Source organism: Apis cerana, linkage group LG14, assembly GCF_029169275.1.
Source record: "Apis cerana isolate GH-2021 linkage group LG14, AcerK_1.0, whole genome shotgun sequence".
Lineage (NCBI taxonomy): Eukaryota > Metazoa > Arthropoda > Insecta > Hymenoptera > Apidae > Apis > Apis cerana.
This window is the reverse complement of record NC_083865.1, coordinates 3,411,455-3,429,826: the sequence shown is the minus strand read 5'-3', so window position 1 is coordinate 3,429,826 and position 18,372 is coordinate 3,411,455. Positions and strand designations below refer to the sequence as shown.

The window sequence follows — 18,372 nt, the reverse complement described above, 5'->3', positions numbered from 1 at the left end:
ATTGAACGAAAAAAAGAAAACAACGTATGCAATGTTTCTTCGATCGAAAATCGATGTCTCTTCTGGAATTTATCTTTGAAAATTTAATAAAAGAAAAAAAAGAGCAACGAAAAAAGAAAGGAATATTTAAAAAAGCTTCTTCAATTTCAAGAAGAAATGTATCAGAGAGAATAGAAATCTAATATTTTATTGTTAACTAAAACTCACAAAGCTTTCATGAAAATCCTTTTGATATTTTCGAAATATTTGGATACTTTGTGAGAATATTATACGAAGAAAGATTATACAGTTTCAGATATTGTAAGATAGGAAACTATTAGATAGAGCAAGAAAGACAGATCGGAATAGAATATCCGATTCTTCTTTGAGCTTGAAGTTACAAAGATCTATATAACGTTCAAATGAGACATCTTGACAATATCTTGGAGATGTAACAAAAAGTGTCTCAAGAAATTGAAAGGGCGTATGAAAAAGAGCAGAGAGACGATTTCCGATACTTCTTTAGAACTTTCGAAGATGTTAGCTTCATATAGCTCACGTATTCCTTTCATATTTTGATAATATCTCAGATAATATATCGAAAATACAGTAAAAAGTAGTCCCAGAAATTGAAGAGGCACACACAAAAATATACATATACATATGTTTTTAAATAATTCGGAAAAATATTTCAGAAATCGAGAAATAAAAAATACGTCTCGATCTTCCTTCTCAGAAAGATCTCAGAAAGACAGACGCCCTTCGACCCTCGTCGAAGAAACACAAGCGTCGTAAGTAGATCCATCGCTGCATCTCTCCACGAGAAAAAGGATCAACGTGGAAGAGTTTGTTCGTGATATTATTCCCCCGTAGCTCGGTGTCCGACCAAGGCAAACAATCTCGTCGAAAACTTTTCCCTTTCCCTGCTCCTTCCAACGCGCATGCATCGTCGAGCAGGAGCCAGGAAGAGCCCCTCCCTCGAAAGTCGAAGAAGAAACTTTTTTTTACAGCGAAAATTCATTCTTCCCTTGGTAACAGCATCAAATTCTGCTTAGAAACAGGTGGTTCTAACGCGGTTGGCGAAGCAACTTGTCGGCGAAGCAAAATGGAGAGGAAAAAAAAGGGGGAAGGCGATGGAAACGCGATGTTCTCGGCTTCGTTTTTCCCCCTTTTCGCTCGAGATCTCGAAGGGGGCACGCGGCAGCTTTCCATTTATTGGCGGAGTTTAAGCGAGGGAACGTTCTTCCGTTCGAAGTTGGGCAAGAACATGACGAGCCGGAAAACACGGTGGATAATCCGTCTGGAATTTCCTTGGATGAATGACGAACTTATGACGAGCAGCTTGGAGAAAGTTTTTAGCATCTCCTCGTCGTCTCCTCGCGGAGCCAATACGTCTCGTCTCGATGGAGGATATTGTGCTCGACTCTTGGAGGAAGTTGGCTGTTTCTCCCGAAGAGGGAAAGAAGAAGTATGGGATTAATTAATAGCGATCGAAGAAATGAAAACTTGGAAAGATCACAGGTATGATTTCTATCAATTCTTGCTTTTTCTTTTTTCTTCTTTCTGTGTCAACTCAAGAATAGAAGGAAAAGTTATTATTGTTTTTTGCAAATGATATAATTGATTCGTATATAATTTTCTTTTCTTTTTTTTCTCTCTTAAGCGAAGATTTTAAGGCGATTCTTCATTTTTTTAAATGGAAAGCTATCGATTCTTCTGAGATTCTTTTTCGAGAAAAATATTGTCCAACGATTTTGACTACAATACGAATAGAAATCAATAGAAATTTATAGTTTGTTCGAATATTTAACCATTTGCGATGTGGTTACAACAGAATGTCAATATTATAACTTTATAATACGATTTGGAAACGATTATTATCAAAAGCTGTTATTAATGTACATACATATAGTATATGTATTAACATCCTATTCATTTCTAATGCATTTCTAACGCACTAGTTAACATTCATACGAAGACGCGTGAATACGAATGCTAATTATCCGTGGATGCTAGCGCCAACTATAGTCGGTTTTCAGAAATTGGCTTCAATTATGCAACGTCTAGAGTATTCTCATATACAAATATATACAAAAATTTTACTCAATATAAACTTCTCATGGCACACTAATTAAAAACCAATTTTTCTTACACTTAATTACTGCTTTACGTATATAATTATTCTATAAATTTGAGGTGTAAATAAAAGAATCTCAGAATATCATTATCATAAAAAAAAAAAAAAATGATTCTTTTTCTCAGAAAGTTTCATCAAATTGGAACCAAAGAATCACTGGAAACAAATCGCGCGTATTTTGACCATTCATCGAGATGATGCTCTTCTGATTAATTATGCATGCCTGGGATGATAGTTGCGCATCGATGCAAAGTGGCCACGTAATTTGCGGCTTCCGGTTGAAAGCCTAAGTGCCAGTTAGCCTGCTGCCCATTCTCGAATCGTCTGTCATGGAGAATTTGGGACATTTGATACGCGATTAATAACTTTTCTCGTTGGAGATTCTATATAAAGTCACGTATATTCAAACAAATTTTCACGCGGATATTTGTCGATATTTTGAATTTTTACTCTTAATTGATTGAATATATTTGTATATTTTTATAGATTGTTATTGATTTGGTCGAAATTTCTTTTAATTTTATTAACAAATTTTTTTATTCCTTGATCTTTTTCTTTTTGATAATATTTCGAATATATTTGCTAAGAAAAACTTTATGGGGATAAATGGGGAAATTTATATGGGATTTTAATTATAATGAAATTATCGGTTTTTATACTTGATAAGATACTTTATATTTATTAAAACAAATAACAATTATTGTATATATATATATATATATTATGATAATAAATAATGTATTAAATTTTATATATAACAGAATAATCAATATCTAAAAAACTTTTACAGAATTGACATTTTTCGAGTTGGAATGATAAATATTAGCAAGGTAAGTGATTTTGTACCATCGATTGCTAATACATAATATTCAAATTTCAAAATTTCAAGAGACACATTCCACTTTTTATCCATCATTTATATCGTCGATAATTTGACGGATATCCGAGCTCGATCTCGATTTAAATCCGGAGAGGACGACTCTTTACACGTGTAACACACACACATGTGCATATTTCACCCTCAAATAACATCGCCTCAAACGCGGCCCATTAACCCAAAAAGCCATTGATTCGATCAGAATTAACCTTTGAGCTAGTGAACACGGAAATTAGCAGCTGATACAATACTTCGAATGTTCGAGCCATAAAGCCGTTTCGATGACCACGGTGGTTGTATCGCCCTGTAAACAACCTGTGGTGGAGGGAATCCTGGGGAAACTCGCTATATACTCGATCTCCCTCATTCGAATTTCAATTTCGCTGGCTTATCAAGCTGAGTCGTGAAAAAAGGAGGGAGAAAGAGAGAGAGAGAGAGAGAAAGAGAGAAACAATCGAAATCCTTTTTCCCCCCTCTCTCCACCGCCTCGACGATGCGTTCAATCGAGAACGAGGAAGTCATACAAACTGGACGGTACATAACGTTCATGTGCATTAGCTGATGAGAGCAATGGTTTATTTCAGGATTTTCGCATAGGGGTCGTCGTTGAGGAGAAAGAGAGAAAAGAGAAAGTGGAAAAGTTTTCTCATTTTTGTATACGTGTGATTTTTGATCGAGTTATTTTTCATTAATCCAACTACTCGCATCAACTATGGCCAAGTAAATATTGGCCACGTTTAAAAGGGAATTTTGAGGAAAATGTCGTAAAGGTTATATATTTATTCTGGAATTTATAATAATCGATTTGTTGCATTGATTTCACTTGGCTATTAAAATATGATAATTCATTAAAATATCATCTTCTTTATGTTACAGTTTTTAAATATAAAATATGAGAAGAGAATTTACTTCAGAATTTAATTTAAAAGATCTTTCAACTTTCGGCATTGAAATTGATAAAAAGAGCAATCCTGTCGTTACTCAAACGAGACAAACAGATTTTACACATTCGAGCATAAAGAAAACGATTATTACTTATTGTACGTGCAAGTACCTTTTGTATAGCCAGTATAATACGATTCAACTTGTATCACCGTTTCGTCAATATTTAGTCGTAAAGGTTCCAGAGGGAGATTCGTATAATAAAAGCGGGAGAAGAAACTTTTGAAACAACTAACCGTGACGAGTGACTGATCTAAAGGACGTGATTGACGAACCGATGAAAAATAAGCGAACGTAAAAATATTTCGACTGCGGTTGCGGATTTAGTTTATACCGCAGTGGCCCTTTTCCAGGGGGGAATTATCCAGAATCCACGGTTATTAAACTTTAAACCAACGCATATATGCGTCAAACTATCGATTTCTTTGCGAAGTGAATTAACTTTGTACGAAATTCATTGGCCTTTGCTTTTACTTTTGTGAGAGGATCCCACAAGTTCAAGGATAAAATTTGAAATATATCGTTATTATTATTTACTTATTTATTATTTATTGATTTTTTAAAAAAATAAACTCAATACGATATAAAGATATATTTTATATTAAGAATATATAAGTACATATCATTTTATGCCAATTTCAAAATTACATTTACAACTTTTCATATCACAATCTATATGTAAAGCATAATTTTAAGAAGAATTAAAAATCTCGACGACTAATTTCCAGTTCGAAGAATGTACACACGATCCTTTCGTTAAAACAATCAATTATGATACGACTTTCAGCAATTAGAGAGGCAGTCTTTTGTGTCGACCTGTAATTTTCGGGGATAACGAGAGTCGACTGCGATTCGGCTTTGGACAATTCGATTTATGATTAAAGCCATGATCGATAAATAGAAATTATTTTCCGCGAGATCTCGATTGAACGCGGATCGAGGAATTATTCTGCATTCACCGGAAATGGCGCGGTAATTTCTGTGATTATCGGCAACCCGCGAATGTTAAACGGCGTAGAGACATTTTGCATAATTTTATGCGTCCATGGTTATCATTCCTGTATTAATTATGTGACTATTTCGAAATTTCTTATTTAACTTAATGGGAAGAGAATTGGGCGATTTTCTTTATTTAAATAACACAGCGATGAGGATTTTGAATTGGATTCTTTTTTTCCCTCTTTTCTCGTGTTTGCACGCATTCAAATGAAGTTTATTTACGGATTGTTCCAAGAAATGAGAAATGGAATCGAGAAATAGAATAAAATAGTGGTTACCTCGGTTTTTATTTTAGACTTTTTTCATTGTATTTAATTGTATGTAGGTTTTAACGAATGGACAATTTCAATTCGTACTTTATTTTAGATTTATTTTGTATTTTTCAGAATTCATTATTATTGGAATTATACATAATATCATAATTTAATGATATATTTAGCTTGTAGTTGAATTACCAATTTACAATAATACCAATCAATTTAGAATTATTTATTTATATAACGAAAGTGATTGGTTATTATTTATTTATAATTTGCTCAAAATTAAAGATCGAATTCATTTTTCTTGAATATTCGTAAGAACCAGTAAAAACGTTGTTTCTAAAATACTAAATTTTGCAAAAAATAAATAAATTTTCACAAATCTTTCTACCTTCTTAAGAGAATACAAAAAAAAAAAATATAAAAAAAATATAATTCGAAAAATATCACTTAGGAGATATATAAAAGTTCTGTTATAAGAATCGTATATTAAACTTGTGTCCCGCTAAAAGGAACGATTTTTAATATCTCTTCTCATGACATATCGGGGTATTAAAGTTGGAGGAGAAAATCTTTCATCGTGGGAAGCGTGACGCGAATGCAACTTCACGCTTGCAAGCAACGAACCTCAATAATGTGAAACGATCGATTCGTTAAGACAGAATGATTGCATCAGCGGTTCTTGATGAAGCAAGTATTAGCAAAGAATTGAGAAGCCTTGATTGCAATCTTCTGTCGACCCCCCCATGCACTCTCTTCCTCTTCCCCTCCCCTTCCTCGGGTCACTTTTACAGATTGCTGAGTATAAGGGTTCGTGGTTTTATGGCTCGATCGGAAAAATTATCGACAGAAACAAACAGGTTTTTCATATCGAGTTTTCATTTTTTCGATGCTCCATTTCTTTGAGGCAGATGGAAGCGATCCTCGAGCTCTTTTTCTCAATTTCGAAGAAGATTGTGAATGACATGTGCACAAATAATAAAAAAGTGCAATTATAAATTTTATTTATAATTGGAGCTACTTTAAAAGATTCTCGTATTAAGATTTTAATTTTGCAAGACGCGTTGTTTAATCACTGTTTAATTTACAGAAAAAAGATCGCAAAGAAAATCAAGTAATTTCGTTTGAGAATAGTTTAAGATGATTAATTGATTACGTGCAAAATTCACTGTTGTACTAATTCATCGGGACATGGAAAGGTAATTGGGATAAGAAATGTCTTAATTACCACCCTCCATTGAAATTCGCTCAACTACCATCGCCCGTTCTGGACCGAGAAAAAAGAAATCGATCCGATCCAACGTTTCTGTAGACATTAGAGGGAAGGATAGAAGTCTTGGAATAAATGGTTTTTACAAACGATCGATTCGTCAAAAATGAATATTCTGCCTAGAAAAATATAAATATTTCATTTTAATATCAAAATCAATAAGATAGGGCAAAATTTATATCTCCCCTTTGAACGATCCATACAATGCTCCGCACATAACCGCAAAACAAAGTTTCATTGAAGTTTTGGAAAACATCTAATCCGAATAAAAACGAAACGCGGTTGAATTAAATTCCTTTCTTTTTCTCTCTCTCGACCGGCTTTTCCTTGATTTCCAAGCGAATTAAATTAACGAAACGCAAGGAAGGAAAGAATTATCGATGCAACTTCAGCCCTCAACTCGCGGAACGACAAAATGGCTACGTTCGGGCACAAAGGCGGCTCGAAAGGGCAGCCACGCGCGGGCACGAGTTTGATCGGACTCTGTTACCTCCCCCTCCCCCCGTGCTCGGTAACTAACTTCCATTTATGCTCGATTCACACGTAAAGAGGATCTTCCACGCGAGAAAGGAGGGAAATGCCGCTGGAGGGCGCTCGCACGTGTGAATCTTCTCAGTCGAATTCTCGGCTTGTTTGTCGAAACAAGGCAAATATCGTTCCGGCCGGAACTTTATTCGCTTCGTGAATTCATGAATCTTTCAACACTTGCCGCCTCTATTCGCTTCACGGTGAAACGGTCGGCGTGCAAGCGTTACAGACACGGCGAATTATCGCGTCGCTCTTTGACCTCGACAGAGCCACGGAACGGGGGAAAAGGTTAAAGAGGTGTTTTCTCAGGATTGCGTTTCTTAAATCAGGTTAGATAGACGTCGAACGGACGCGTCGTATTTTTGATTCGAATTATATTTGCAGTTATATTTACAATTGGAACTTTTATCTATTTACAATTGGATTCGTATTCTTATTCGTCTGTTTGTCTCCTAATTATTTTTACTGGTTGAAGCGAGTCTGTAAAGTGTATATATTAAATTGTTATTTCTACGTTGACAAATAACACAGTGAAACATTTCTATCCTAATATCCTGAAATTCGTTTCGCGATGGATAGAGCGAATCGAAATGTTTGAGCGTTAATTTCGAGAGGAAAGATTGCTCCGCAAAAAAAATGATTGCTCTTCAGAAATAAGATTTAATTCCACCGCTTATCATTTTCATCCCTCAGATCAGCAGCGATGGAGATCAGAAAGGTGTACGTGAAGACTCGTGCCGAATTTGGCAAGCAATGCATCTTCAGTATTCGGGAGCCGACATTGGACGCCGAGATATCGCCCAAGCCGTCCGAGATGAACGCCTTCATCTTGAAGAGCGAGTGCGACGTAGGCGTGCAACATTCTGCCCAATTCGCATTGCATCAGGTTAGATCGATGTTGTTAAAATGTATCAACACGGTGCGCTCACGGAGAGGGATCGGCCGATCTTTGTCACAGAATTTTTTTTTCTCTTCCGATGATCGGTAATCGGATATCGTGACGTCGTTAGTTTGTAACATCGCGTGAGACTGTTAATGAATCCCCTGTTTGAAAGGATTTATCGAAGGTTTAAACGAGACGCTTTGGCTATTTGAGAGATCGTGATCGATGAGACGAATCTGTTTGTACTCGATTTCTTTCGGCTATTTTTGAATTTTTTTTTTTTAGCAATATTTATTATTCGGAATGGAAACAAATAAGGAATTTAAAACATGATTTCGATCTTTTTCCAATAATGGAAAAGGGTTTTTATATTTTTAATAAAATCGAACGAATGATGGGTATGTATTGATTAAACATTACCGAAAATGTATTATTATTGAAATTATGATTTTTCAAAATAAGGTAGGAGTATTTTCTCTCGTCCAAGTATAAAGTAATTATGCTTTTCGTCGATCCTGTTATAAGAATTATAAAAATTCTCGCGTAGAAAATTTGATGGAAATACGATAATAATGCTAGAAATAATTATTTACAATACTCGCGTTTTCTTCATTTTCACAAACTAACTTGTTTAGAACAAAAATAAACTTGTTTTATCTCTCAACGATCTCATCTCGTTTTAACAGAAATGACAACAAATATGGCGACCGAATAATTGCCCTATAGGGAAAGGATTAAAATTAACACAAAGAATAAAAAAATAGAATAAATATTTTATCATTTCTTTATCAAATAAAATTTCGATAATAATAAATTTGCAAGAAATAAAAACCTTCGTCAAAGATTCCCTCGATTAATTTATTCAATTTCATTTCCACGTAGATCAAGAACGATCGAGATAAAGCTCGACAAATGTAAGCTCGAAAAGCTCACGAAACTCCAACGGTATCGCGGATCAGATATCTTTTGTACTTGTTTCTCAACGGATTAGATAACTTTATATTCTTTGTTCTCTCGAAGGAACGAGAGTAACTGTAATAAAAAAAAAAAAGGAAAGAAATGAAAAGCCTAAGATTCAAGGAAGCGCGAAAATTGGAGAAGCAATTTGTTGCTTGCAAAAAAGACCTCGTGCAAGGAAGTTTATTTATTTCGAAAAGTGTGGTGTCTGTTTCGCGTTGCGATAACAAAAGCCGTATCAACTTGTTGAAAGCATTCAAACTGATACCAAAAACATGGAAAACTTTGTTACTCGATGCATTTAATTCCGAGATTACTGCTTTTTCTGATTTGCAAAATTGCAAGTAATAGATATTTCAAAAAGGACGAATAAATGATATATTTTTATCTCTTTAGTTTCTCAGAGAAATTTTAATATTTTTAATATACCTGGAATTTTAATAAAAACTTGCTATAGATTTATACATCACAAATTTTTACTTCGTTCGTGTATGATTGACTGATTTTCTCAAAAATTTACAATTTTTATCAATTCCTCTCTTTATCTTTAAGAACAGATACGTCATTTAATTCGATAAATTTTTAATGAAAAAAAAAAACTTCTCCGCGAAACTCTACGTTATTCAAATTTTACGGAACGTATTAATAATTCCCAAACTTTTGGTCGATACCGTGCATTAATAACCAATATCGAAAAGCACACGATAATCGTTATCTGGACACGTTGAAAATCGTATTATCGCATACCGATTAACATAACAAGCGCGAACCGGATAATTTACCCATTAACAACCTATCCAACCTCCTATGGGATGCTCCGTGGAATATCAATTGGAAACGAGTTTTTCGCCCTGGAAAATCCGTGAAAAAAAAAGAACGAAAGAAAACGTGCCACATAAATGACCGATCCTTAGAGAATCCCTCATCAACCGTGGTTCAAAATTTTAGATTCAAACGGACGTGAAGATGTCGAAGAACACGGGGATGTTTCATTTCGAGGGTGGATGGCCGAAGGATATCAATCCGAGGGACGAGGAGACCACGTCGAGATTTCGCAGAAGGGTTGAGAAGGACGACAATTGGGCACCGAAACTGCTTCCCATGTTCGAGGTAAAGATTCGATTCCAATATTTTCTTTTAACTTCACTTATCAATCAAACGAAGATTTCCAGTTGGCAATAGCAGCTGATTCTTGGAAATGTTTAAGTTTAAGTTTGGTCGGAGAGGGAAACGTTAGATTAAATTTTTTCGTAGGTCATGGAGCACGCTATTCTTCAGAACGGCACAGTGAACATTCATCAGCATTATTTCGACGACATGATACCAACACCCTTGGCCCAGACCTACAGCTTCAGGTTAGTTGGCGTTAAAATTGAAATTAAATCCAATTTCAACTTCTCTTCTGCGTAACTTCTCGCGCTGTTCGACGAAAAAAGAAAAGAATCTTTTTATAATATCATCATCATATTGTTTTAACGGATGTTTTTAACGAACGAAAAATTTGTACGTGTTCTATCCGTTGTAATTACTCATAAAGAAATCAAAATTCATTACACGTGAAGGAAAATTCATCGACTCCTCGACAAATCATTCCTCCAATTGATCTCGATCAATTTGTGAAAGTGGCTTTATCTCGAGCTGTTTGTCATCCGGATCGTCCGTGCCAGAAATGCAAAGATGGTCCCTTCCGCGAGATGATCACTCTGGAAATCTCTTTTCAGAACCGTGAACGTGTACAGAGATCCAGATATACCAAGGAGGCCGGTGACGAATATTTCTTGGTCCGCTGATACGTCGAACAGATTGGCGGTATCGTATTGTTTCTTGACCTACGGGAGGGACGTAGATTACAGTAAAACGGTGTACATCTGGCACGTCGGTAGGTAGAAGAAAAGTAAGATTGTAGTACATTCTCATTTACATCATTTTCCACAACGAAATATATATATATATACGCTATAATTTACGATCGTTCATTTAAGAAATATCACAACATTTCGTTGTTTATTTTTAAGAAGAAAAGATGATAAAATTTGTTTCCAAGACTAGACAAGTTCGAAAAAGTATCTGTAGCCTCTTAAAATTCAATGATAAATTTGAAAATGGCTCAAACAAATTGTCACACGTAAAAATTACTTCTCAAATATGAAACAATTCGAAATAATTAAATTGGCGCAAGAGAAAGGTCGATAAACCATAAATATCGCGTGTATATATTTAAACGTATACAAGAGGCAAAGGATCATTTCTAATAACACCTGAATGCCGGTGAACTCGAAAGTAAGAGAAACTTCCATTCGTAAACATAATGGAAGGGAGGAACATCTCTTAAATCCAACACGCAAAAGACTCGTCACGCGGATGAAGAATGAATTGATAAAAATCACTTTCACTGGCATCCAGATTCCACCCTTCCCTCCTCCTCCTTTCTCTTCTCCATCTCGTATAGTATAATTACGAAATTTCACGAGCAGAGAATCCCACCGAGCCTTACATGGGCCTGGAGCCTTTCTCCCCGTGCGTCTGTTGCGAATACAGTCCAAGGGATCTCTCCATTCTTGCCAGCAGTCATATATCAGGCCAAGTCAACAGCTGGGACACCAGAACCGGGACCAAGCCTGTTCAAAGCTCTCATCCGCGATACAGTCACAGGTAAGAAAAGAGAACGCGATACTTGGTCAGACATTTCAATGAAATATTTCATTTTCCTTCTTTCTTTCTTTCTTTCTTCGAAGTTTCATACAGCACGTATCCGCGTGGCTCGTTGTTTCTTACAAAGTATTGAATTATTTACGCGAAAGAAATATAAGATTTGGTCTAGGAGATATTGCTATAAGCTAATTTTATGCTGGAATTAACGATAATATCTGGATTCGATCTCACGTTCGTTGGAAATATTCATATCGTTTTAAAATATTCCCTCCAACGTTTTAATCTTCAGAGAAGATTCCTTTATTTCAAACTCTTTAATATCGAGCAATTTCTTTGTTTATCCGTAAACCAGTGTAACGTCGTCCGCAGGATGTTTCCCGTAGGTTTCATTTTGCTTCGTGTTGATACATGTGTATACACACAGGTTGCCTTTATTGAGCTTTTCTTGCAGCTTTGGGATTCGAAAATAGAGGGAGAGGAAGAGATCTTGTGTGTTGTTTCGAAGATTCGATACGGTTCGTGGACATGGTGGAATAAAGTATCGAAATATTCAAGAGAAATTACGCTCTTTTAATTCCAGTTTTGAGATAAAATTCCTACAAGCTCGAGTCGATCGATAAAACTCAAATATAATTCTTCAATAGGAGAAGACACATATTTTTAAAAAATATAAATCACTTATTTGTTCTCCCCTTTAAAATCGCTCCGCCATTTCATGTTAAGAATATCGCCTATTTTCCAGGGACATAGCCAACAAGGTGAAATGGATACCGTCCAAGACCAACACGGAATTTTTCTCCACGTCTTACGACGGTTGCGCGATGTGGTGGGACACGCGTTCCCTGAAGCAACCCACCGAAGTTCTGATACTCGATCTCGAGGATCCGAACCACCCTCAAATAAACAGGGCGATCGGCATCTCGAGCGTCAACTACTTGGCGATGGTAGGCACCAAGTTTATGTTCGGCTTGGACAACGGTATTATCATATCCGGCTCGAGGAAAGCGAGAACGAGCGCGGAGAAGCTCGCGGTTAGGTTCGACGCGCACACCGAGTTGGTGAAGGCCGTCGATCGAAGTACCTTCACACCGTCCCTGTTCCTGTCCGTGGGCGATTGGAGGGTGCGGATATGGATGGAAGACACGAGGGAAGAGGGCCTGATTTCCACTCGGTACGTATGCTTCCTTCTTGCTCCCCCTTCGATTACGGATAGAAAAGGGTTAAGATCATTTCCGTGTCCCTTAGGTTTTATTTTAGATTGAAATTATTAGTTCTCGATACGTAGAATTATTGTATGATATTGTTACATGAGATCTCAGGAAATTATACATCGTAATTTATAATTGTAAATCGAGTTGAGAGATATTACGTGGTTCAATCTTTTGGATATACACTTCATTTTTTCTCTTTCCGTTATTTCAACATTATCGATTAATTTAATTTGTACATTGCTCGTTCAAAGTTTCCAGGTTCATCCAACGGACGGGTGTTGGAGCAAGACCAGATCCTCCTGTTTCTACATAACGACCGACGACGGGAAGATGATAGTGTACGACATTCTGCAATCCATTCGACATCCGATTTTTGAACTGCAGTTAAGCCACAATAAGCTCAATTGCATCGTGCCTTCCGAAGAAGAGCCCGTTGTCGCTATTGGAAGTTACACAGGAAATGTGTACCTCGTCGAACCCGGTGAATTCTTTACCACGTTCAGCAGAAGGGACAGGAGTTTCTTCTCGGAAGTAGGCTTTCAATCGTTATTCGAATAGCCGTATTTTGGCCCCCGATAATACGAAAGAAATTTCTCAAATTTTCTGTATAAATTGTAAATTCTAATTCCTGTTATGAATATCGTGAAATTTATTAATCAATCTTATGATGTTACATAAATTAGGAGAAAATTCTTTAATCTCAAGGATATTTCTTTCTTTCGTTAGTATCTGGAGAGGTGTTCGAAACTGACAAAGGGGGTGGATATACGATTAAAAGAAATCAAATTGATGCTGGCGGTTAAAGAGGGGTACGAAGAGGAAGAGAAAAAGAAATTGAAGGAAAAGGTTAAGAGGAAGGAGAGAGACACGAGGGTGACGCAGGAAAAGAACGCGAAAATGATCAAAGAGCGGGACAAGGTTACGAAGGACAGGAAAAGGATACGGGACTCCGATGCCCCGGAAATTATGGAAGCTGAAAGAAAATACTTTGAAGCTGTGGAGAAAGTAAACCTCGGAGTCAATGTTTCTTACATTAGCACGTTCTTTATCGTATTATTCTGAATTTTTCTTCTTCTATAAGGAATTTTAAATTACAGAGTTAATCTAAATTTAATGACCAATTATTAGATTCCATAAGTGTCTTCTAAGGATATCAAAATTTAATATAACGATATACGAATGCACTTTTTTCGTATTTTAAATTACATTAGTTTAATAATTTGTTTGCAAATTTACAGGGGCATCGTGCAAGGAAATGCGCATGAATAAAGGAAAATATTATTAGAAATTAGATTTATCTATTAAATTCCAATCGAGTAAAATTTGTTTGATAGACAGAGACAGGCGAAGTGGACAGAGCTCGTTTTATCTAACATAAGAACATAATTCGACGAGTATACTGCTCGATAAATAAGTTTTCATCGTTATCATTATCATCCCTATTACAGGAAATGGAGCGGTATGCGGACGATGATCCTGACATCATCCCGTTCGCCGTGTCGACGCAAGTGAAGAAAACTGACAAGAGGCGGAAACCGTCTGAACCGGTGATCGAGGTCGAAGAAAAACCGGAAGTATCGAAACGAGAGCTGTTGAAGTCTCGAAGGGAAAAGCCCCCAAAGAAGATAGTGAAGAAGAAACCGGTGTCCATATCGAAAGAGCCTTCCAAAATAACCGATGTGAGGATTAAGAAGGAGTTGGAGAAGATAATACCAGAGAAGTACGAGAGGAAGGTGGAGAAGGTGAAGCCGAAGACAGTGAAACTGAAATTGCCGGATCCTTGCAAGGACGTGATTTGCAAGCCGAAAGTGTGCTGTTTGAAACGGGGGGTGAGGGTGAGAAGGAAAAAGAAAATGAAGAAGAAGGAATCCGAGGCTGCTAAACGGAAGCGTCAGAAGGAAAAGTTGATTATTATGAAAATGCAGGCACCGCCTATGGAGCTCAAAGAAGATGTGATAAGAGCCAAGGAGGAGATCAAATTGGCTCAAATGAAGAAAAAGCATCCTAAGATACACCGGAAGAAAAGGTAAGATGAATGTAAAAAAACTGGTTCGAAAATTAGGCGAGACTTCTCAAGATTTAGAGACTATTCTTCGAATAGTTGATTAGGAAGATATTTTGATTATCGAGTATATATATTTTAGAGAGGTGGTTTAGCCTGGTAATAGTTTTCTAAAATTTTCGAAGAATTAGTCGCATGTATCGAGAGCTTTTCGTGTTTTGATAACTTGATTATCATTTCTGATAGCACGAAAGTTGGGTGAAAATTTTTTTGATCGAGAAAAGAATTTATCTCGAATCGACATCAGTTTTCTACACGAGGAGAGAAGAATTTGAATTTCTGGTTCACTGGTATTAAGTTCAAATGATTCGACAACACATGATGCTTAGCCTTTTTCTTATGCATAGTCTGCAATTTGAATTGGTGATTCAAGAAAAACTTTCATTTATTCTCCCAAGAAAGATCAAGAAGCCTGATCTTGGGAAAAAAGTTAATCGAAATTTCTTCATTCTGTTCTATCGTGCTTTATACAGACGATAGTGCCGCGGAATTGTAGGGTATGCAGGAAAACATCAATTTACAATTTTCTTTCATTTTTCTTTCAAGTCAAAGGTAGATTAATCTTTTTATCCCGGGTGTAATCGTGTTCTATTTGGTCAGAACATTTTATCCGTCAGCTTGGAGAGGTTTTGTTTCGTTCGAACATATTCGTAACCAGATAAACAAATTTTATACACACGATGAATTTGTAAAAATTAGCAAAGACTGAGGATTTAATATAATGTTTATGTTATATTATGTTACGTCTTCTACGTGTAAACAAATAATTAATTAACAAGAGAAAATTAATATAATTTTCCAATCAATTATTCAATCATTATACAACTATAACATTTCTAGATTTACTATTCATTATTTATTTTATTTTTTATTATACAAATCTTATTTCAATCATCATTTCGAACACATTAAATCTTAAAAGTTTAAATCAATAATCTAAAATCGAGATTTCCCAATGAACAAAAGATATAACTTTGCATTTACGTGAAAAGTGACAAATGAAACGATTTATATTCAATTATTCATATAAAAAACATGAGAAAAAATTACAAATTTCGTCATCGAAATTTATTCAAAAAATAGAGAAAATTACATCGTTGAAGTCACTTTTTGATCCATCCCGATATCTTAATCGGTTGCTGAGATATAACGATTCGAAGTTTCCACAGCGCTTAATACAGAGATTATGCATGGAATCTAGTGTTTCCTGGAAATGCGTACTGTTTTTCCAAGAATCTGTCGCTTGTCTGGAGCTTGGGATAGGTCAATGAGACGAGGTACGCATGAGAGTTCCGAATAAACAATAGGAGATACCAAGCGATTAAAAAATTACTTTTTCTTTACACGACGATATCTCGGGAACCGGAAATCGTATCGGGATAAACAAAAAAGCATTTTAAAGGGCAAGATTTCGCGCTTCCAATGATCGTTCATTGATCAACCGGAAGTCATTATTTTCGAAGTTATAGCGGTTCGAATTTTTTTCAATTTTAATAGAGTTTGATTCGGTTTAAGGCGAATGATTGAAAATTATCCTCTCTTTACACGATGATATCTCGTGAACCGGAAGTCGTATCGGCGTAAACGAAAAAGAGTTTTAAAGGGCAAGGTTCCGCGTTTCTAATGATCGTTCGTTCGTTGTCCGAAAATCATTATCTTCGAAGTTGTAGGGGCTCAAATATTTCCCAATTTTAATGGCGCACTCCTGTCAAAATACAAAGCAAGAGTACACTATTAAAACTAGAATTACATTGTTAATCTTTAATACGAAATCGATTCAATCGCGGAACATAACGTTTCAATTATTCTTGAAAACCAGGAAAGTCCCATTGAAGTTACTCAAGAAGGAAGAGGAAGAAGTAGACGAAGAGGAAGTGGAGGAGGAGTTATCGGAAAAATTATTGATAAAAATAAAGAAAAAGGTGAAGCAAGCCGCTCGGCACCCTTGCTTCCCCGTCATGGGTAAAACCGCCGAGGAATTATACGAAGATATTATTGGTGTTTCTTTCCCTGAGACTGTCGAGAAAACGATCAGTGAGGATTCTATACTCGAGTATTTACGCGCGAAGAAGAGAATTTATCCACGAATCTCGGAATTCTTCGGCAATACCGAATAAATTGAACGTTCGTTCTACCCGAGTGGAAAAATATCAAGCAACACGGGGAGAAAAGAGAAGGAAAGGAAAAGGAAAGAAAAAAGAAAAAAAAAAAATATATAACCGATCGTGGAATTTTTCCCAAAGCGAATTATCCGCGAGGAGATTAGACATTAGACGTGATCAGTAATTTTAAGTTTTAGATTTAATCTTTAATAATAGACGCTTGTGAAACGATGCAGATTTCCATTTAACGATTTCACTTAGCTACATTAGATGGTTTGCAGCTCGTTAATAAACCGTGTAATTTAAAGCGACGGTTTCTTTTGTACCGTGTAATTTATTTTGCCCTGTGTGGAACCCGCGCCAACTAGCGCGCCGGGTCCCCACTTTGCCAGATATTTATCGCGTTACGTTTTGTTCCTCAAGAATTTGAATTAAATTCCTCGCGATTTTACCCCTCCCCCATCCCCTCCCCCACTCTCCCCGGTGTAGACATTAAAATTGTGGGAGAACACAGGAGGGGATAATTTTGTACTTTTTGTTTACTTTCGAACGTCAAAACGTTGCATCATCATCGTGCCTTACGTTATCGATAGAGACGATCGATAATTAAGGGAACGACACGTTAGATTTACATGTATATAATTGTTAGAATTTTATAACTGTATCCGTCGGCTTGCACAAAATAAAATTAAAGGAAAAAAAAAATTGGACACGATTATTGTGTTTGTATCTGGTAATTTTTATTAGTTACGTTAAATATGTTTAATAAATTAGGTTTCTTTTTAAAAATTGATTATGGAATTAAAAGTATTTTTTTTTGTTTTTTTTTTGATAAAGAATTTATTTTTTGATAATTTATACTGGATACAATTATATTTGCATTAACTCTTACTCAGTCAATCGAATCCAATTGAGATTGTAATTTGATAAAAGTCGTAAACTAAATTTCAATCAGATAAAATGTACGATTCGAAGATGATTAATTCTATTGGTCGGTTAAAGTCGTATATATCATTGAAATTTAATTTTACACAGACGATTTTGAACGACGATTAGAGATCAGATTAATTTCTGTACAAAATTTTACCGAATATTACATTAAAATTGTAAATTATGTATAAATCAATTTAATATCAGAAAATTTCAATTTTAAAAGTGAATGGAAAATTTTCAGAATCAAGACTCAACTGATCAAATATCATCGGATTATTTGACAGTAATGCATAACCATTGATGCTACATCAACCAAGATATTACGTTGATTGCTTGATCAACAAGATCTTGAATCTTGTATCCCACTATACACCTGCACATCTTGATATCCTGTTGGATTGTATTTGAATATGTATATAAGATGGTCTCGATCGAAATAGCAACATTCATTTGAATTCTGAAAATTAATCTTCTTTAGAATTCTAAAAATTCTAAAGATATTGAAATAATAGCAGAAATTTTAAGAATATCAATTCTGATTAACATTATTGAAATATAAAAATTATCGAGATGGCCAAAG

At 35.7% G+C, this 18,372-nt stretch overlaps 2 protein-coding genes across 3 annotated transcripts in view; one reads left to right on the top strand and one right to left on the bottom strand.

Moving 5' to 3' along the window:
* LOC108004424 (furin-like protease 1) overlaps positions 1-18,372 on the bottom strand; it is a 260,763-nt gene that overhangs the window by 60,726 nt on the left and 181,665 nt on the right. The window lies entirely within an intron of this gene.
* LOC108004423 (dynein axonemal intermediate chain 2-like) lies at positions 14-17,564 on the top strand. The gene is given in 12 exon segments (XM_062085250.1): positions 14-1,436; positions 1,438-1,495; positions 7,682-7,878; positions 9,781-9,942; positions 10,087-10,187; positions 10,554-10,711; positions 11,307-11,484; positions 12,227-12,655; positions 12,947-13,226; positions 13,422-13,700; positions 14,144-14,721; positions 16,577-17,564. Coding segments are annotated over 12 exon segments (2,772 nt in total). The 5' UTR covers positions 14-1,382; the 3' UTR covers positions 16,875-17,564.